This window comes from Idiotropiscis lumnitzeri, chromosome 18, assembly GCF_059441095.1.
Source record: "Idiotropiscis lumnitzeri isolate Australia: NSW breed Sydney's pygmy pipehorse chromosome 18, RoL_Ilum_1.0, whole genome shotgun sequence".
Lineage (NCBI taxonomy): Eukaryota > Metazoa > Chordata > Actinopteri > Syngnathiformes > Syngnathidae > Idiotropiscis > Idiotropiscis lumnitzeri.
The window spans coordinates 5,300,456-5,321,487 of NC_142408.1; the positions used below are offsets into that span (position 1 = coordinate 5,300,456).

The window sequence follows — 21,032 nt, forward strand, 5'->3', positions numbered from 1 at the left end:
TACCTTGTGAGACTTCAGCGTAGTGAGCTATTTTTGCATCTCGATTTTTCTTCATGATTTATTGATTTGTGTAATGCCACCAGTAACCACAACGAAAAGTGATAAATATAGAATTGTACACTGCTTTCTGACAGTGCTATAGCGCCCCCTATAGAGAGAGCAGCATCCCTGACTCAATGTGCTCTTCGTGGGCAGAACTAAACCTGTAAAAAAAAAAACAAGTAGATGATACATCTTCGGTTGTTGTTTCGGCGAGATATTAAGTCATCTGTAAGCTTATCCAGGCCTCCTAATTTTATTTATATAATTTTAACTGTTACCAGCTAGCGCGTAAGCAGAAAATCGCGAATGTGCCGGGGACCGCTGTATTAAAAACGTAACCAGTAGTTCATGGGTCAACATAAAAAGTCCCCTTGTGTCCCCCAGGTCCTAGTGACGTCCAGGTTGACTGGCTCATAAACGGGCGCAGCACGGACACGGCCGTAACGGAGTACCGTCTCCCGCTGGTCGGGAACACTGTACTCGTGAGCAGCCGGCTCCGGACGGGGCCGTTGCTCCGGGACGCCCGTTACGGCTGCGTGGCCCAGGCCGGCGCGGGAAGCGACGCGTCACAGGTGGACCTCCACCTTGCCGTCGGAGGTATCGTTTGTCCGACGGGGGCGTCCGATCCGTTTCAGTCAGGGCTGGTATGATGAGATTGTTGGTTGTTCGACAGATGAGGAGAGCGCTCCGTCCAGAGATTTGAACCAATGGAGGAGTGCGCTCAGGCAGCATGAGCAGCTTCTAAAAAGATGGGAGAAGTCCTGGGTAGGTGCCAGTGCCTTTTTCTAACCTGCCATTTAACCAGCGCTTTTTGTTGCGGTATTGCTACGTTTTCTAATCATGAACCGGAGTGACCCAATTTACTTAATTTGAGGAGGAACTGCAGTTTTATTCTCCAAAGAAGTTTGCCTGAGCATATGCCTAACCAATAAGATAACATTTATGCATACTAAACAAACAACAATATAATATAAAACAAATCAGACATTGTTTGTTGTAATGCAAATTGTTCTTCTGCTTCAGTTTATTAAAAAAGATATCGAAAGCGGACCTTTAAAAAATCCTATATTAAATTGCAATTGCAATATTAAGGGAGGAAAATTTGTTTTGTTGTGCCTTTGCTTCGGTTTCTGGAGTATTTTTAGCCACTAAATCAACGTTTTACTTCAGCGGCCCTAGTAGTCTCCTCTTGGATACAGTCAGTCTTTTTGTACCAAAAAGTAAAGACAAAAGACCTTTGTTCCCTTGCATTGTTTTTTAGCGAGTCTTACTGATGTGATGCGTTCAATGTAGCATGCTTTTAGCAATTTGCCATGAGCCTCGCCAGTACAATTTAGCGGAAAAGCAGCAATGCTCAACATGCAAAATTATTTGGAGTATGTCCGAAGGGATGCATTGTGGTCATCTACGGCCATGCATTTCTTGATTCTACCTTTTTTTGTCCACGCCGCAGGAAAGCTGTGATGGCAACTGAACGCTGACAAAAGGCCACGAAGCATCACTTCATGATTGGAGGTGGAGGAATCTCTGTGTCTATTTCTTTCAGTTTTTGGGAGACTAGAAAGCCTGGAGGTCCCAGTTAAACGCGTTTATTTGTGGGACGCAAAGCAACGTCACGGGATTTGCGATAAACTACATGGACTACAAAAATGGCGGTCTCGAGGCTTATGGTGATGGTTTGGTGTGATTTATGTATACAAATGCTGCATTAAAAAAACTAGTTTACAGCAATATTCAAACCCAGCAGTTAAATCCAACGTCGTTACCCGCATCATTTTCCATTTTTGGGTGTCACTTCTCCAACATATCCTTGTTCCATTAATGCAGGAATAAAGGAAACTTCAATTTGAATTTGTACTGTACTTCTTCCGACCGGGCTTTTAGTTTTGGATCCTTGCTTCCATTCATCCATCTTCTATATTGCTAGTATCTGCACGGGGACGAACACTATACATAGATTCTATCCTAGCTAATTTCAACCAAGAACCGGCGTACCATTCACAATTAAGAAGAAATTTAGTTTTCAACTCCACACAGGGGTGAGGACATTTTTACATGCAAACCTATTAGGTAACATTGTTAACGTCAATGAATGGTACTATGTCGTTATTTTTTTAATTTTTACGTGTTTTTGTTAAATATATCACGTAACTAATGATAAATACTGTCATAAATTAGTAGCCACAATATTTGAATAAAGGACAAACGGCGACCAGAAACCGCAATAACGAACCGCCATTTTGTTTCGACTCAACATGACCTCTGATTGGATAATCGAAGTCACATGTCTCGGAGTGTGCCACGGCTGCTTCGTGACGATACAGGTGAATATCACATCGCTCATCTTTTTTTAAAAAGTTTTGGGTCTTTAATGATATTTAGCTAAACTTTAATGATTCTAAAGTCACAATGGGGATACGTGACAAATAATTTTATAGTAGAAAAACATTAATCGTGTGTTACAAGCGTACTTTTCGAACGTTTGTGATAAAACGGTGGCATAACTCGAGTGAACACTCATGTGCGGCAGCTATTTTTTTGTGATATAAAAATAGATTTAATTATTTTGTGAGCTTTGAGTGTACTATTTGAAGCACATTCACTCATATTTAGTACTGCACTCCGATTTGGAGACTCAGGTTGTGAGGCAACAGCTTTTATTAGCATCACATTGTATAATCTATTAAATGAATATGGTTCAGCCTTTACAGCAAAGTGTATTAAATAGCACGTGACCAAGATTCTCTGGACAGTACGGTACGTCAATTTTGTGCTTGTTTGTGCATTAACTTTCCATGAGAGTAGGAGCCACTAACCAATTTTACACTGAGATATAATTCTTGTCTACTGATAAATAAATAAATAAAATAATTATGTATTTTTAATAATGAACAAATTGCATTTATATGATGACAATGAACCTGTTCAAGATTTCTCTAATTAATTATCAACAATGATTTAATGGATGGAGATGACGCTTTGTTTCAAAAGATTTCTGCAAGTTTTAGCTAACAAGTAAGTATTCATATCTATTTATTATTATTATTATATCATATATATTTATTCATAGAGACTCCACTGAGAGTCAAACCCAGAACATCTCGACTGTGAGTCAGACGTGTTCACCACTCGTGCTGTGTATCGTTATCAATACGGACCAATCCAAAGAACATTAAGAAGTACAAATGCGAAAAAGATAATTATAAAAAATCCACAGCAGCACACGCGCTTATGTCCCCGCACACGCTGTAGATGTTTTAATTAAATGTTCTTTCAAATGTTGAATTGAAAACAGTGAGCTAATAATAATGGTGACAGGCAAGATCATTGTTGCCAGAGAAGGGGGTGGGGTTTTACTCTATTATGTTTTCTTTATTTTTCTGACGAAAACATCTCCTTGAGGAAGAAGAAGACGACATGTGTTCTGATGTTTTGTTTTTGAGTTAATACTTGATTTTTTTTTTATAGTGAAAAATGAGACAATTTTTTGCACTGCCTGGGAATGGTTTCTCCCACTATCCTGCAAGCCTTCCCTGAATGAGTCATCCAGCTGGCCACTCATTGGACAGGAGCACGCCGTCCCGAGGGATTGCCTTGCAGTAGCGTCGGCGGCGGTGCAGCAGCAGCAGCAGCGGCGGCGGAGCAGCGGCGCGGCCTTGCTTCCATTCACAGAAACGTTGGTATGCCAACCTGCTATTTCATTCACAACCAGGACTACAAATCTTTCCTTTTGTCCCTCCCAGTCCTTTTTCTTTTTATGTTTTTGAATTAGCTTTTTTTTTTTGCTTTGTGTCTGGCGGGGAGAAGGCTTTTTTTCCCCCTCTCCTGCCATCTATATTTGCCATGTCGGGGAGGGAGACTGCAGTGCGAAATGCAGCAGAGTGCAGCGAGAGCGGAAGCTGCTCATGAATGAGCGTCGCTTGCTCCCGTTCTAGAAGGCTAGAGGACATTTTTTACATGAATGGTCTGTGTTTGCGTGTGTGAGTGTGGAGCTGCGCGCTTTCTTTGCTGCCACGGCGACCGCGGATGCTTCATCATCACCATCAGTGGCGGCGCTCTTAAGGAGACTCTCCTTTGCGCTTTTTTCCTCTTCATTGACTCATCCTCGCTTGAGGAAGATGATGTCCATGGCGGCTTTATTTGGGTTGTATCATCCTCATCGCTGTGGTTGCCTCGTTTAAGATCCTAGTGCTCAATTTTACGTTTATGATTATGTTTGGGATTTTATTTTGGGTGATGGATTTTTCTTAAGTCTTATGAAATGGCTGACAAATGTAATTTAGTTGAATTCTGTTCTTTTAATTGCATTTTACGTCCTCTGCGATTGTTTGAAATAGCAGTTTAACCATCCCTATCACCTCATAGGAATTCTTTTTTTTTTAAATGCTAAATTTCATGATGTTATGGCACAATTACATTTTAGGATGAAGTGAAACGATTACTTATAGATGATCAAGCTACCTCACATTACTCTGTTAAAAAAAATATATTTTTCAAGTTAAATTAATAATTAAACAAACTACAACTACATTTAGGTAAATAACATAAACTCGAGTACATTAAACAGCTGGGGGATTTTACTAATTGATTGTTTCTGGAGTGCTATAAGTGGGAGTTTCCCCCGCCCCCCTCTCCCCTCTTTGCCCTCCTCCCTCCAACAGGAAGTGATTTGCAGTGTTCAGCAAGCCTTTTGTTGAGAAGGTTTTCTCACATCAGTGAGTCATGCTCCAGCTCTGAGCCGGCAGCAGCTAGGCAGGAAGGCAGCAGCCCGTTTGATTCCGTCGCCATCACCCTCTCCGCGCTTTGTGGGTTTTCAGTTGTTTTTTGGGTGGCGAGAAAACCATCATCATCGTTGTTGTAAGCAGCGGCAGCATCAGCAGCCGCTGAAGCATCACCACTGGAAACCACAACAACGACCTCTCCATCCTCTTCTGCCTCGTTTCCATGGATTTCTGCCTTGCTTTTCTCTCCTGACTGGATTGACGTGCCGGATTTTACCGATCAGGAATCGCGAGAGGTGGCCTGCGATTGCTCCGAAACGTCTGCCACCACCACCGTCTCCACTGCCGCCACGTCTGCTGCTGCCATGTTACAGGAGAGGGTAATCATCGCGGCAAGGAGGCGGGCGGTGCGTGTCGCTTGAGGCGCCGTGAGAGAGCAGAGGCGTAGGGTATGCTTCACCGCACCAAATACAACCGCTTCAGGAATGAGTCGGTGACGTCCGTGGATGACATCGCCCACGGCTTGTCCATGAACCCCAAGGTGTCGGCCAGCTCCGAGCCGCCTTACGCGCCCCCGGCCGACGTCCAGCCCTTGGCCGCCTCCCACGCTCCTGGCACACCCGCTGTTGGCCATGACCACTCGGATGATGGCGGTACGCCCCTGTGCACCCTTATCAACAAGGTGTCCAACCTGAAGTTCAGCAACTCGGGCAGCTTGCTTGGCATCAAGGGTCTGCCCTCGGCGGTCAAGGACCTGGCAGTGGCCAAGCTGCAGGGCGGCGGTGGTTCGGGGTCGAGCCCGGGAGTGATGGCTGCAGGGGCGGCAGCCTGTCTGTCAACGCCGGAGCCCGCTGCCGGCATGAGTAAGAAAAGCAGGCTGGACGAGCTTCCATCTGGTGGCGAGGATTGGAACCCCGGCTGCGGCGGACCGGTGGGCAAACCTTTCAGAGGGTGGCTGCACTCCAGTGAGAAGATCTCTGGACTGGGAGTGACGTACATCGTTAAGGTAGGTGGTCCATGTTGGTCACCAATCTCTCATTCTTCTTCCACATTCATGTTCATCTTCTCACTTTGAGGCAAAATGCGCACTGGATTGGCTCCCAGTCAATGACAGACAACCATTCATGCTCACCTCTGCCCATTCTCTATATTGTCAGTTTTGTTCTGGTTTGCATGGTGCTGGAGCCAGCTGAACAAGGACCCTGTACTGGTTGCCGGTAGAAGTTGGGATGTCAATAAAACATGATTCAATTGAGTTAACATGATACAGTGATATTGGGGCGAGGGAGGAACATGATAAAATAATTGCCAGTCGCTATGTAACTGAGAAAGGGAAATTGTCCTTTCCAATATTTTTTTGTTTTATGTGAATATGCAGATATCACATCCTCTGTTACAGATAAATTGATATATAGTATTGGAAGAAATCATGTCATGATACTGATGGTTCCATTTGTGAATTGTGGCCATTGAGTTGGAAAGCCATGCGAACCACGACATTAACAGTGCACCTGGTTGACGATCATCATCAGCCATCATATCAGGAAACCATCCTGTCGAAGGTGATGTGTGGGTGATATGTCCGCCACATTTGCAGTTGCCCTCTCCGTGTCGTGCTTTTGTAACCATGCCGACATCTTTATTCCCCCGTGGGCTGTGGCAGTATTAGCTTAACAGCAGGGGTAATTAAAAAAAAAAAAAAAACACAAAATCTTATGTCAACGCCAAGCATACATAATTTGAAAGGAGCACGCATTGGCGCTGAGCTGTGAATGTCATCATGCCGGCAATGAGTCACCAGCGGGACTGATGATGCCGATGTGTGAAGTCAATGGAAAATGGAAAATTTTCTCTTTTTCACATTTAAATCTTTCTCTTTCCTCTTGTTTTCATGTGCATAAGGCGTCATAAGAGAACAGTGACAAGTTGTCACACAAAGTGTCTGTGTGCCGTGGCACATTAACCGTATTAAGGCCAGTCAACGTCAATGAACGCGTCTCCCATTTTAGGCTTGAGGTCTGTGAGTTCAATGTCGCTTCAAATTAGTGTCACATGGTCGCCCCCCTCACCGATCATGTGCCATTAGCCACAATGGACATTGATCTCTTCCACAACATGCACATCACTGAATCGCTTTATGGCAGGCTTTCACAAATTTGGGAAATTCACCAGACACCATTCTACATTCATCCATTCAAACATAAATTTTTAAATAAGCGTCCTTGGTTCGACATATTTGATGTTTTAGGGTTTTATCAAACCTATTTATTTTCTTTTTTTGTAGTTCATGTCAAAATGTATGTACAAGTGCCACCAAGCGCGCTTAAAAGCCATCCTCTGGCCGCCAATTTGCAAATGATCTCGTATCCTGAGGTTTATAACGGCTAACTTAAGTGTCAAGGGGAGGAAGAAATGTTTTTGTTTACAGACCTGACGATGAATGCGACGCGCATCATCAGCACGATGTGTTCCCGGCTTGTTCTCTGTGCGAGTAGGTGGCTGCTAATGAAAAGGATTACAGGAGGATCTCATGAAGCGTAGTAACACTGCAGAATTTGGTGTACTGTCGATATTTTTTTTCCTCCAGTGTGCTGTAAGTTTCTCTCGCCATCATGGTTGTGTTCACTACAAAATGCAGTGGCTCCTCAAAAGCCTGTGTCCCTTTTTAAGGTCGCTCCAAATTTTGTAATACACGGTGGTCCTCTGTTGATGACGGAGCACAGTTCCGCCGGAGGTAACATCGTCTAGTCTAGTAATTGCCACGATTGCGGTGGTTTAGTCAGAATTCCAGCACATATTTGCCAAAGAAAGCCAAAGAAAAAGCAAAACGCATGTTAGTTTGCTCACTAGCTGAGGCCTTGTGAAATTTGGTGATGTCAATTTTTATAAAAACTCTGTTATTTCTTTCCAGTATCTGGGTTGCATTGAAGTGCTGCGATCAATGAGATCTTTAGATTTCACCACACGATCTCAAATAACAAGGTAAGTCTGTATTTTAATTTGATAATTTCTGAGCCGTTAACAATGATCACACCATTAACCAGCCGCCTCCCTCAGAATGCATACCAATCTTGTTCAAAATTAGAACCTTTTCAAGTCCTGCCTTGTTTTCATGCGGTGTTGTGCCCGCCTCTATTTATATCTGCGACTATTGAACGACCAGTAGACAGCGACTCGCTTTGTGCCGTGTCCACTTTTCTGCTTCACTTGCATTGATGTCAGCCGGCAAGGCCGCACACTTGTCGCCTCTCTCCTGACTAGAATGTGAGATCTAGTGCTTGCGAACTTAAAATACAAAATAAATAAATAAATGATGATCTCTGTTCCTAAAACCACTTTGTTTGACCTTTGCCAACATTTTTAGCGTTTACCATTCTCATACTGTATTGACACTTTTGTCTTTGGTTGTTTCTCCATCCCTCCAGGGAGGCCATCAGCTTGGTTTGTGAGGCTGTTCCAGGGACCAAAGCAGCTCTGCGGAAGCGAAAGGTATGTCGGCGTGTGTGAAGAGAGGAGGGCGGGGTCAGCAGCAAGAAAGATGCAAGTGGGTTTGAAGAGAGGGATGAGGAACACCATAGAACGCAGTGGAAGGCAAGAAGTAAGACGAGGAAGCGCAGCGAGAAAGAGGAGAGGGAGGAGGAAGCCAAAAAGTAAGATGCCGTGGAAGGCAAAAAAGAGAGGCAGGGAGAAAGAGCGGCAGTCATATATGCAAATGAGTGTTGGCGGAATAAAACATGATTAGATATTCATTTAGAGTCTATTTATAGTCATGGCCCCTGTTTGTCGTCTTCCTCTCATCCTTCCTGTCCGGAGAACGGCGGATAACACGTCCTGATAACGAGAGCGGAGAAATAATGAGACGCGGCACTGTGTGTCCGTTTGAGCGTGCGTGCACGTGTGAGCGTGTGTGTGTGAGCGTTGGGGCACGACATGCTGCATCCCACGCTGCATTCATTGCACACGGCTGCTCAATGACTCACACAGCGCACGCTCTCTGCGCCGGCTGTGAAACGAAGCGTCGAATAGTGCTCGTTCAAATGTCAACATCGACAAAAAAAAAAACTCGTTGCTCTGTTTCCTGGAATTTCACGTTAATTCATGTTGAAGGTGGTGAGAGGCTTGAGATTTTTTTTTCTAATGTAAAATGAGTGCCTTGCCTCCATAAAAGTTTGAAAACCCGATTCTAATGAGATTCAACACACTTTTGTATTCTACTTGAATTCTTTTTGTGTGTCAGCCACCATCCAAAGCTCTGTCCAGCATCCTGGGGAAGAGCAATCTGCAGTTTGCCGGCATGACGATCAACTTGAACATCTCCACCAGTAGCCTCAATCTCATGACGCCGGACTGCAAACAAGTAAGCCGGGAAACACACCACCGGCATGATATTTAAACACCTTTAGTTAACGTGACAAGATTTCCTAGAAGTGGCTACTATGCCACCAGGCGGTTTGCCGATCTTCTCAACTTCTAATGAAATGCTTTCCATTTATCCTGCTCACCCACAGGTTCTGCTTGATGTATTTTGATTATTATATATATATTTTTTGTTGTGTTTGAGTAAATTGAAAAATTTGTGACACTCTTTTAGTGCAGCCCAAACACAAGTTTTTCCACATCTTTTTCACTTCAGGTCATCCGTAGTCACTCAGTTTTCTGTCTTCCAAAGTTCTCCGGTGCCTCTCGTTTACAAATAATATGAAAATGTCTTTACCTTCTATATTGTTTTGTTGTGCAGATCATAGCCAATCATCACATGCAGTCCATCTCCTTCGCATCCGGTGGAGACCCTGTGAGTGACTCATATATCAGTGTGCATAGATTCTTAACACTACAGTTCTTCTAATTATTCTGTTCGTCTTTCAGGACACAACAGACTTTGTCGCCTATGTGGCAAAGGATCCTGTGAACAGAAGAGGTATGAATTAAGTCCTTTAACATTTGCGAACTGCGCTTTGACATTGTTATTATTTTTGAATGTCTCTCCCTAGCGTGTCACATCCTGGAGTGCTCGGACGGGCTCGCCCAGGACGTCATAAGCACCATTGGCCAGGCCTTTGAACTTCGCTTCCAGCAGTACATGCAGTGTCCTTCCAGCAAACCTTCCGCCACACACGACAGGTCAGTCCCGTGTTTGTGAGCTAAGAGCTGCAGTTCAATTAAGAATAATACAAAATGATACAAGTGTGTACGTACTTGCAGAGTGTTCAACATGGAGGAGTTGCCGTGGACGGAGGAGGAGGAAGAATCCACGGAGCATCCGTACTACAACAACATCCCCGGGAAGATGCCGCCCCCCGGAGGCTTCATCGACACGCGGCTGACCAATCAGAACGCGCCCTCCGATGGGAGTCAGGTGTGCTAAATTGGATTCACCCCAATGACAGACCAACAGTTGCAAAATTACCAAAATTAGATCATCTGCCTTTAGATGGGCTCAAACTCTGTGGATCAGAACTATTACCAAGGGCGGCATTGTGGAGAAAACTGGACAGAGGAGAGAAAGTCTATCTTCATTCAACAAGGTAGTCATTTTTTTTCTGTCATGCCCTGGAAAAGTTTGGTTGTATTTTCTCAACTTTTTCATTCTGAAATATTGGACTTCACTGCAAGATTTGGATAGAACGACGTTGGCGTGCTCTGATCGTCTGACATCAGCTTGGACACCACTGAGTGGAATTTTGTCTGCATTTTATGTACACGGAACAAAGCGACAGCATTTGAGACTGTGGAACAGTTCCTGCTGGATCAAATTAACCTTGATCACCAGATGTGGCGTTTAATTGGATTGCAAAATCCACCTTGGCGTCGGTGGCAAGTGAGGCCACTAAATGAAATTGGTTAAATCGGCATTCTGGAACTTAGTTGGGCAAAGCTGAGTACATCATCACAGCAAGTGACTAAATGGACCAATCATGAGGGATGATGCTGATCCTAATCATGGATGATCAGTATTGGCAGCTTAAAACATTGATCGGAACCTCCCTGGAACAATGCCATAGTAATACCTTTCATTACTTCTTAAGCCTCCAATCAGATTGCATTGGCAATTTCTGCTTCTGCGCTTTAGTTAGTTTGTTAGCTCCCATGCGATAGCAAAATGACAACCAAATATACAATTTTCATGGCTGAAAGAGCGAAACATTCCAATAAAGATGTGTTTTTCACTTTTCTGGTTACCGTCGACTTGAAATGTTGATTCGCGCCACCTGCAGGACTGAAGGACTGCAGGACTTTAAGTTAACCCTTGTATAATCAAACTAAAATAAATAAATGTTTTTTACAAAGTGATACTCACCAGCTATGATAAGGTTCTTTTGAAGCATTGTTCACTTACATTTTCCCCCAATTTCTCCCGCACAAGACGTTCTTTCAGTGATTTGACTAAGCTGCCTTTTATTTCTGCATTTTGTTTTTAGATGTTTTTAATTCGTTTGTTTGTAAATGTAAAAGTGCTAAAATTACTTCATTTATCTCTAACAAACATCAAACAAGTAAAAAGCCATCCATTTATATTTTACCATTGCTACGACTGTTCCTCTCCAGGGTCCTTGGATATAAGCAGCGAGAGTAAAGGTCCGGTGACAAAAGCGGGCGAAATGCCCACGTACATGAACACCCAGCAAATCGACGAGCAGGTCCTGGCGGCGTTGCAGGCCGAGGCGGAGCACTTGACCAAGGGCATGGGGGTCCCGGCGAGGGAGAACCATTCAACGGATCTCTTTGACATGAGTAAGTCCTTCATGGTGTTTAAAGAGCGAGAGAGATTATACAGCTATTGCAATTATTGTAAGACAATTTTCCATAAATATATAATACTAAGTGTCCTTTGATGAATATGGAGCAGAACCCTTCGAAGATGCCATCCAGTCGCAGCCGCAAGCGCCCTCGCAAGTATCCGCCCTGCACAAGGCGACGTCGGTGGACAACTCCAGCCCGCTGCTGGCGCGCTCCATCGCCTTCCGGGCGCAGGAGGAACTGGAGGGCCAGGCGTGGTATCGCGGCAAGATGAGCCGGCGCGACGCAGAAAAGCTGCTGCACGATGACGGCGACTTCCTGGTGCGCAAGAGTGCCACCAACCCGGGCTCTTACGTGCTGACCGGTATGCACAATGGGATCGCCAAGCACCTCTTACTGGTGGACCCTGAGGGCACGGTGAGGCTCACATACAAAATAGAAAAAACATTTACCCTCATCACACCCTGAACATGTTGCCAATTGAATTGCATGTATTGCCAAATCTTGACACTGATTTAAAAAAAGCGATTTTTAGATTCTTCCATTCGCCTTACGTGCAAGTTTTTAAAAAGAATCTGGTGTACCTGAAGAGAAGCGTGTTACGGTATGTATGAACATGACAGGGCTTAAAACAAGATTTGAACATGCCGAGAACCAGACATGCTAACCATTCGCTATTGTGCTACCTTGCACTAAAAACAAATCTCTCTCTCTGTTTTAAAGGTTCGGACGAAAGATCATGTGTTTGACAGCATAAGCCACCTGATTGGCCATCACCGTGAAAACAACCTGCCAATTGTGTCAGCCGGGAGTGAACTTTGTCTGTTGCAGCCAGTCGTATGGAAGCAGTGACTCTGCGCCCGCCACGCCCCAAGTGAAAACGGGAAGCTATGAACTTTCCTTCCTGCCGTCTCAGAAACTTGAAATGTGAGGGAAGCTGCAAAAACAAACGAAAAAATTCTATAGCGCTCGGGTGACCAAGAAAGAAAAAAAAGAATATTTATTATAGAACTGTTATTTTATCGTGACCACTGAAATGCTATATTTTTGCGAAGACACACGGTATAGGACACCCATGATCTATTGATTTGGTGTTTCAAACAATATGATACTGTAGTTTAGACAAATCAAGCCTTGACGGGGTGTGGACCAGAGTATTTTAGAGTACGAAAGCTACAAATGTTACTTTTTGTCTGCCAAGCACAACCACATTTATACTGATAAACAACAAAACAAAACAAAACAAAAAAAAATTAAAACTCCACCAGAGCCCCAAACCCAAAAGCTGTTTATAAAGGAGGAAAACGTCCGCTTTGTGGTAGTTGGAATGCAAGTACGCATCCCCAATTGTGTTCTGTGGCTTTAAAAATTAGTTCAAAAGAGGAGGAGACAAGCTGAAAAGATAAAAAATCTATTTTTAAAAAGATGGAATATCGCCAGTCTTTATGAAGTCATACAATTTTCAGGAAAAAAAAAACCTCTTAAAATTTTGACAAAAATGAGATGTAATTTACAAAGTTAAATGTTTATTCTCATGAAATACAACATTTTGCTTTGTCATAGTGGCACAACTTTAGTTATGCGATATATATTGCAAAATATTCAATGTAATATTTATTTTCCTCCTCAGATTTTTTTTTCTGTGAAATTATTACCCCCACATAAAAATCTTTCAATATAAATATCTAGTTTTTATGACTTTATTCTTGTAAAATGACAACTTTATTCTCATTATATATATATATATATATATATATACATGATCACATTGTTTTGAACACTACTAAGTTGCGACTATTTTAATGACCACACATAAATAGCACAATCACAGCGTTGGATGAGACGTCATTTGCCTCACCAAAGACAGAAGAAAAAGATGTCGGCCCTCCTCTAGGTGTCAGCACGTGTCACACGACTCAAACTTGTCCTCGTTTCCTCACAATAGTAGCAAACACATGATCATTTCTCAGACCCTTATTAACAGCAAGCGGGTGGGCTTGTGTTCAAGTGCAGTCGAACCAAAATCAGCATGCTTTTCAGTGGCTTTTGAGGAGACCGATGCAATGTAATGCCTGTATTTTTGCTGCAAGGGGAAAGAGAGCGAGTGTGCGTGAGAGCGAGAGACATGACATCCATTCCACAGCATTCGCTGGTGATGGGAAAACATGTTAAGCCTGGTGAATAGTACAAGTTGGCCACTTTTCTTTATTGATAATTATTATAGATTTTATGATTTTGTTTTGAATTATTTTTTTTTATTTTAAACATTTTAAAATAGACAAATATACGACTATAAATAAATTAGAATGGTCATTAATAACACAAATATGCAGTAGCTCTACGTTCAAATGTCAGGTTTTTGTGATATGAAACACGAGACCGAAATGAATCATTTCAGAGCTTCTTCCGCCATTAATGCAACCTGTAACCTCTGCGACTTGATTGACGACCAACATCTTTCTGGAAAAGGGTGGTAAAATTAATCAACTGATATAATGTGGCTGTCCAAACGCACATGCTCTCACATGTGGGGAAAATGTGTTACGGTCTCATTAAAAACCAACAGTTGAATTTTTTTTTTGGCCATGATTCCGAAAGAGTTGTTTGGTGCAAACGCAACGCTGCTCATCGCTAAAACGACACCATACATTCTTTGAAGCAGAACTAAGTTTGGGTTTAATCAGACGCAGTTTCGGAATAATCAATTACGTCGCATTGGTTATACTTTAGGTCACATCAAAAGTGGAAAAGGTTTTCAAATTTTGCATTTCAAACATTTGGCATTTGAAGCAGAGCGTATCGTTTTTTTTCGCACCCCGTCAGAAATGTCTTTTTCCTTTGGTAGACTGGGCCTGCAGTTTTGTGAGTCTCCCTTATATTCTCGTCCACTCTCATAGAAAACTTTCAACATTGAAACTTGCTTGGAATTCTTGTTTTTTTTTTTTGTTTTTTTTTCCTCTAATTCATTTTGGAAGATGATAAGGAAAAGGATGTAGAGATTTATTTATTATTTTTTTTTTTTTTTAAAGAATCCATGTTAACATTTACTTAAATTTTGAAGGAAAAAAACCTTAACCAGGTTCTTATAATGAAAACCACGCCACTCCAAACTTTTCTCGAGATGGACAGTGATGATTTGAGAGAGAGAGGAAAAAAAAGTAAAAACATTGGGAATTTACAACACGTTTGAATTATTTCACCCCTATTCGAATAATAGAAGAACGCGTCTTTCTTTAGTGGGGCTTTCTGTTGATGAAAATGTGCCTTTTCTTTGTACAAATTACTGGATGTTTTTTTGTTTTGTTTTATTTGTCCTTCAAAGTGCAATAGGTGATGTTCAATATGGAGCATGCCTAAGAATTGTGTTTTGGCCCTGCTGCGTGTTGCTGCTCGAACCTCCCTCCCTCAATTATTAATATTGTTATTATATAGAGTACATGGAGTGTAAATGTATCCCCCCCCCCCCACATTATACAACAAGAAACACAAGAGGTCACTATTTTTGGAAGAGTAAATGGACAATGCAAGAGAAATGAGGACAAACAAACAAAATGTCCAGAAGATGTTTACAGATTTAATCTTTTGGTTGTATGGGTTTCACATTATTCTGTATGACTGTTGGCAATAAAACCGTGAATGTGTAGAACTACTGCTTTCCACTGGTAGTATTTATCTCAAAAGAAAGAAAAGGGGGGAAAAAAAGCTAAAAAAAAATTGCTTTGGTCTGAAAAGTACTTTACTTTTTATATCATTTACATGAAATGTTATATTTAAATGCACTGTAAAATTATTTAGATTTATTTATTTATTTTAATTCTATATATTTTTCATTGTTAATCTTAAAAAAAATCTAAATATTTTAATATTCCTTTCCGTTGAGTCTCCCAAAAATCTTAGTTGTTATGATGCAATATGCATACAACATCCCTGCACCCAAATGTTTTTATTTCGACTGAAAACGTGTGCATGACCACATTGTAAATGAAGTGATGTTGATGTTTATTTTGAAGTTATCTTCCTGAAAGAAGACTTGAGGCTGACCCTGAGTGCACCACGGGGACAAATTGTGACCTCTGCTGGCCACCTGAGGTAATAATCACTATTTTACTCTTCACGTGCTCGTAAAAAAAAATAAAAATCACATGCCTCTCAAGAGTATAGCTCCGTGCTTTTAAAGACACTTAATAAAGTTAATTTGTTTTAAAATAATATTTTGAACAAGTTTATCCACAGAAATGTCCAGTCTTGAAGAATATTTTCTTCCTTAAACAACCAGCAGGAGGCACTCTTGCACCAATAGTCATAGCTTACCATACTGCAGCTCCTTTCATTCGAGCGTGATGCTGTTGAGATGGACAACGTCACAATTAGTGCACGACGAGTATAATAAATACGCTGTGATCGATTCAGTCATGACAATACTGCTACATCAGGATTACAATTATTGGAACATACTGACAGCGGGTCCTTTCGTTCTCATCCATGTAAAAACTACATTTCACTAGTTCTAAATTCCATATGTCTGTCTGATTTATTTTATTTTAATTGACCTATCTATGTCAAACTAATCTTTACTGCACAATCAAAACAAGCTGCATGTACACAAAATGAGGCTATCCTAATTAGTTTTTTTTGTTCTGTAACTTGCCACACAAAGTGGTCTTGTCGACTTCCAATTTCATTCTGCTGCGGTCATCACGAGTTACATCATCTGGAAAGACTTCCACAAGACGCAAACCATTCATCGGCAAAAAGAATCGGAAGGCCAAGTTGGATTTTGTAAAGAAGTACTGAGATGAGCCGCAAATGTTCTGTAGCAAAGTCCAACGTTAACCTCTAGCAAAGTGACGGAACGGCCAAAATATGGCGAATGAAAGGATCTGCTTGCAATCCAAAACACTCAAGCACATCTGCGAAGCATGCTTGAGGTAACGTTAAGGATTGGGCTGGCATGGCTGCTTCTGGAACGGGCTCACTCGTTTTTATTGATGATGTATTTCGCGATGGTCTCAGCAGAATGAATTTGTACGTCTACAAACTAGCAGCTTGTGTGGCCATTGACAGAAAAATTCGAGAAAAGCTGTTACGCGCGTTTGTCCGAGATTCATCTTTTGATCTGAAAGCCAAATGACTTCAGCATCCAACACAAATCTTGCCTTTCCAATACTTTTGGAGGAGACTGTATATTTTTTTTTTGCTTCCACTGCAGTCAATTACGTTTTATCACAATTTTTCATCTGCTCCGATCCAGGTCTGATTTGTATCTGAGGTTCTGAAAGCATTGCATGCAAATGATTTGCAGAATCAAAACTTAATTCTGATCCAAGGATGTCAGATTCTGATGGGGGGTTTTTTTTTCTGGAGAATCAGAATTGGGTCACATTGACGACCACCGTAAACCGTAAGCCAAAGAGGTTTTATCAAAGTGCCCCCCGAGCTTATACTGGTCTCAGAAAAGATCCAGTTTCCGGCGGTCCCAGTTCTAGATGTTGCATCGCTTAGCCTGATGTGGACAAGATGTGCCTCGTTGTCAAGGTGTCTTTCAAGAAATTGTATATTGTAGTCACTTAATGCAGCCTAACTGGAGTCTGCGGCGTGAGGGCCACCCCGGCCTCGCCTCTCACTCGATCCCGCGATCTTGGAGGAAGTTATCAGCATCAGCAACCGACACCTTCCCGAGTCCAGAATCCGCCTCCCCGTCTGGCCCCGCCTGCCTGCTGCCCTGCTGGTTGTGGTTGTTCTGGCTGCTCCATGATTTGCTCCGGCTCCGACTCGCCTCCAGACATTGCCTGTTCCCGCTGCCCGGCGTCGCCGTTTTGCCCCGGTAACAAAGACAGCAAACCAAACCCAGGAAGGCCCGTCTCATCTCGCGGCTGGCCAGCGTGTAGATAACGGGGTTCATGGCCGAGTTGAGCACGGCCAACCCGATGAACCAGTCGGCCTTGTAGAGGATTGGGCAGCGGCGGCGCTGCTCGCACGCCACGTCCACCAGGAGCAGCACGAAGATGGGCGTCCAGCAGGCGATGAAGACGCCCACCACAATGATGACGGTGCGCAGCAGCGACATGGCGTGCTCCGAGTTGCTATGCTTGCTCACCTTGCGGCTGCTGGACTTGACCAAGATGTAAATGCGGGCGTAAAGCACGGACATGGCGAGGAGCAACGCCATGAAGACGGTGATGCAGAAGGCCACGTACTTCTTGGAGTACAGCGGCAGCACGGTGGAGCAGTCGGGGAGGTCGCCCAGGCAATTCCACCCGAGGATGGGAAGAGCCCCGAAGGAGATGGCGATCAACCAGCACGTGCCGATGAGCAGGAAGACCCGGTAGTTCTTGTTGCCGTCGTAGGGCCGCATTTTGATCATAGTCAGGTGGCGCTCGATGGCGATGGCCAGGAGACTGAAGATAGAGGCGCCCAACGCCACGAACATGCTTCCCTCGCGCACGAACCAAAGCGCGGGCGACAGATGCAGCGTCCTGTCGCCGGACAGGAGCAGGTTGACCAGGTAGGCCACGCCGGCCAGCATGTCGCACAGCGCCAGGTTGCCGATAAAGAAGTACATGCGGTTATGGAAGCGGTGATTCCGCCAGATGGCCACCAGCACCGTCAGGTTCTCCAACACGATGAAGACGCACACCACCAGGAACAGGAGGGTCTTCGTGTCCGGGGTGCCCGTTCCGACGCCGGCGTCCACGCTGGGCCGGTGGTCCAGCTTGCCCGTGTAGTTGTAGTGCAAGTAGATGTGAGGATCGATCATTTTTGAGTTGAGCGTCTGATGCTTGTTCCTCTATGGGGACGACACGCCAAAAAAGAAGTGATGCCGCCGCTCGGATGGATTTTTCCACTTCCTGTTTGTTCAACGCATGCAGCACGCTTTGAAGGCTTGGCGTATGGCCGCACGAGAGCGTAAATGAAAAACAGACAAGAAATAGTCGAGCAGACTTACCAGGAGGACTTTTAAAGGCTTCACTCGATCCAAATATGAAGCGCAAACATGTCATTGAGCTTCGGTTTCACTTCGATTCCTGCAAGTCAAAGTCCTCATGGACAAACTTCTCCGATCCCCTCTCTCGCTCTGCACCGCGCGCACCATCCTCAGCCTTCTTTTTTTTTTTTTTTCCTCCTCCAAACTCAAGAGTTGACGTCGGCGATCTGGAAGTCACACCCTTCTTCCCTATTTCCCTCCCTCCCTCACCCTCCACTTCTCTCCTCCCTCCTTTTAGTGCATACATTAGGCTTTGCTTTCATTCATCTTGGTTATACAGCTCATACGCTATTTGCTATCGCTTGCAAGTTTTTGTTTTTTTATGCCATCTACATATTTGTGTATGTCTTTCTTATACGCCAGCTACCCCCGTCCCATTCATGTATGCATCATTTATCCAATCAATGCATCTTCCATCCATCCATCGATGTCGGCATCACATGTCCATCGATAATTACACATTCATTATTCATCCTTTCATTCATTCATCCATATGTCCACCAAAATCTAATTAGTTATCCATCCAACCCTTTATCTATCCACTTGTCCATCAGTATTTTTAGTCATCATCCATCCGTCATTGCCGATCTTTCGTCATCCGTCCTTCATCCATCCATGAACTCAAACACAAACACCCATTCATCCACTCACTTACCTATTATTTATTTACCATCATCCATAAATTTTCCATCCATTATTATGTCTCGACCTTCAATTATTCATCATACCAAGTCATCCATCCATATCATTGATCACAAAGAACTTGTAAATAATTTAAATCCCCCACCCCTGCCTTTACTTGTGTAATAACATTGTATTAACACTTGATTGATTGCGATGAGCTCATATGAGACCTTTTTTGTGCTCTGTCTCCATAGTCGTTTCTTAAGGACTGGATGGATGCTCCTCTTTCCAACAACAAGACGGACCAATTTCGGCGCACGTAGGTCGCAATGATTTAGAACTTTTTCTTTGTTCTCCACTTTGTTGTATTTTTTTTATTTTTAACACGGGATGATCCAGTGACGCGGATGACTTCCTGCTCACAGACACTCCCACGTTTAGCCCAGGCTGCGGGCATACGACTAGCTGTCCATAAGGGGAGAGATTTTGAGAGAAGGGAGGTTTCGGGCAAGCTCATCCTTTGTTTCTGCTCCTCCTGACCTGACCTCATGTTCAGGAAGGATGGGCCGGACCACAGTCGATGATGATAAATATGATGATTCTGATGATGCCATGTAGAGTTATTTGATGGGAACAAAATGTTAAAGCAAAACATCTACAATATTTTTTTAAAAAAGTCATGCACAATATCAGTACGCAGTATGCAATTGCACACACACAGAAAGAGAGAGAGACAGAGAGAGAGAGAGAGGGAGAGAGAGAAAGATTCCTGATCGACTAATCTACTATAGGGCTGTCAAAATTAAAGCGTTAATTTTGGAGATTAATTTTAACGTTTTGCAAACATCTTGCGAAGCCTAAACGAACTAATTGTATACGTTTTGCGAATTGTTTCTAGTAAAAATACCTGTAACTATGACTCCCTTTAGATGGTATTCAAGGATCAAACGAAGCTATTAAAACAATATTTGAATTAAAATATACTTCATATTTGGTGATTTTACATTAATTCCAAGATATTATGTAACGGATATTTCTGCAGCAAGCTTCACAAATCGCAATTAATTGTGGAAAGGTTAAGATTAATTAGAGAAAATAATGTAATAACGTGACATCACTAATATATATCCATACGTGTGTATGTGTGTATATGTGTACCAGTATATGTATACATTTATATGCACGTCAAGGTAAAATATGTGTATATTCATACACACAAGCCTTATGTAAAGCTGCTCAAAAAACTTTAGAGAACTTCCAGTTTGATTTATGGCCTTGGTGGAGGTCATTTGAACACTGTTGTCATTCAGTGTAATAGCCGTTTCCCAAAACAAAGCAGGGTTTACCCCCCCATGCATGCGGGAGCCGATCATGGAATTATTTGAATGCGGTTATGAACCAAGAGGAATGTTTGTTAAGCAGTCGCTGGGAATGAGCAAGAGCGCAAATCTGGTAGCGATCATGGAGTGGGATTAACGGACACGGTTGGGGGAAAATCCAGAGGCTTTTTCAGCAAAAAAAAAAAAAAAACAGCCGTGTGGGGCGCGCATCTGCATTGACATCAACAACTGTCCAAGAATGAAACCATCATCCAGCAGGAAGCCATAATGTGTGGTTGGGTGTATTCATAGACTACCACAGAAGAAGAAGATGGGTGGAGGGCTCTCTTTTTTTCCCAAAGGGACCACCCTCACTAATGTGATGCCATCTTGGTTTTCGGCTTGTCATCTTCGTCAGCGATTAGAGCGTCGCAGCTTGCGCTGTCGCTGTCTGTCTCGCACGTTTGATTCCCAGCTTGCGCCAACGCTATTTGATGTCGCTCTACAAGCCGCAAGGCCCCTCATTATGAGAGCAGCGCAGCCTGGCTCAGCCTCCCTTTGCCGCCACCTCACAGCTGGGAAAACCATTCCCGGACTTTTCCA

General features: G+C 43.2%; 2 protein-coding genes and 1 long non-coding RNA gene across 6 annotated transcripts; 2 read left to right on the top strand and 1 right to left on the bottom strand.

Moving 5' to 3' along the window:
- The first annotated feature begins 426 nt into the window (after positions 1-426).
- On the top strand, positions 427-1,837 carry LOC148319138 (uncharacterized). The gene is made up of 3 exons (XR_015839832.1): positions 427-639; positions 716-807; positions 1,496-1,837. It is a non-coding gene; the product is annotated as an uncharacterized LOC148319138 (long non-coding RNA).
- Positions 1,838-2,285: 448 nt separating this feature from the next.
- Positions 2,286-19,402, top strand: shc3 (SHC (Src homology 2 domain containing) transforming protein 3). 4 transcript variants are annotated; one of them, XR_015839735.1, is made up of 15 exons: positions 2,286-2,366; positions 3,511-5,769; positions 7,675-7,745; positions 8,189-8,252; positions 9,001-9,120; positions 9,502-9,555; positions 9,630-9,681; positions 9,755-9,884; positions 9,966-10,119; positions 10,195-10,288; positions 11,310-11,495; positions 11,608-11,918; positions 12,225-12,428; positions 15,512-15,590; positions 19,365-19,402. XR_015839735.1 is itself a non-coding variant. In XM_088281237.1 (13 exons), the coding sequence occupies exons 2-13, from the start codon at positions 5,215-5,217 to the stop codon at positions 12,351-12,353; spliced, it is 1,920 nt and encodes a 639-aa protein (XP_088137363.1). In that variant the 5' UTR covers positions 2,286-2,366; positions 3,511-5,214; the 3' UTR covers positions 12,354-15,141. The 4 variants fall into 4 exon arrangements, 3 of the variants coding, with proteins under 3 accessions (XP_088137363.1, XP_088137365.1, XP_088137364.1); XM_088281237.1 differs by lacking the exons at positions 15,512-15,590; positions 19,365-19,402 and having other exon boundaries at positions 12,225-15,141; XM_088281239.1 differs by lacking the exons at positions 15,512-15,590; positions 19,365-19,402 and having other exon boundaries at positions 11,608-11,865; positions 12,225-15,141.
- Positions 15,074-18,596, bottom strand: s1pr3b (sphingosine-1-phosphate receptor 3b). The gene is made up of 2 exons (XM_088281240.1): positions 18,448-18,596; positions 15,074-18,288 (listed from the first exon to the last, which is right to left on the bottom strand). The coding sequence occupies exon 2, from the start codon at positions 18,256-18,258 to the stop codon at positions 17,122-17,124; it is 1,137 nt and encodes a 378-aa protein (XP_088137366.1). The 5' UTR covers positions 18,259-18,288; positions 18,448-18,596; the 3' UTR covers positions 15,074-17,121.
- Positions 19,403-21,032: the final 1,630 nt, after the last annotated feature.

Excerpts from the sequence above, each read along its gene's own strand:
- shc3 (XM_088281237.1), top strand. The coding sequence starts at position 5,215 with ATGCTTCACCGCACCAAATACAACCGCTTCAGGAATGAGTCGGTGACG. Across the intron at positions 7,746-8,188 it reads ACACGATCTCAAATAACAAG|GGAGGCCATCAGCTTGGTTT; the intron begins GTAAGTCTGTAT and ends CCATCCCTCCAG. Across the intron at positions 9,885-9,965 it reads CCTTCCGCCACACACGACAG|AGTGTTCAACATGGAGGAGT; the intron begins GTCAGTCCCGTG and ends ACGTACTTGCAG.
- s1pr3b (XM_088281240.1), bottom strand. The coding sequence starts at position 18,258 with ATGATCGATCCTCACATCTACTTGCACTACAACTACACGGGCAAGCTG.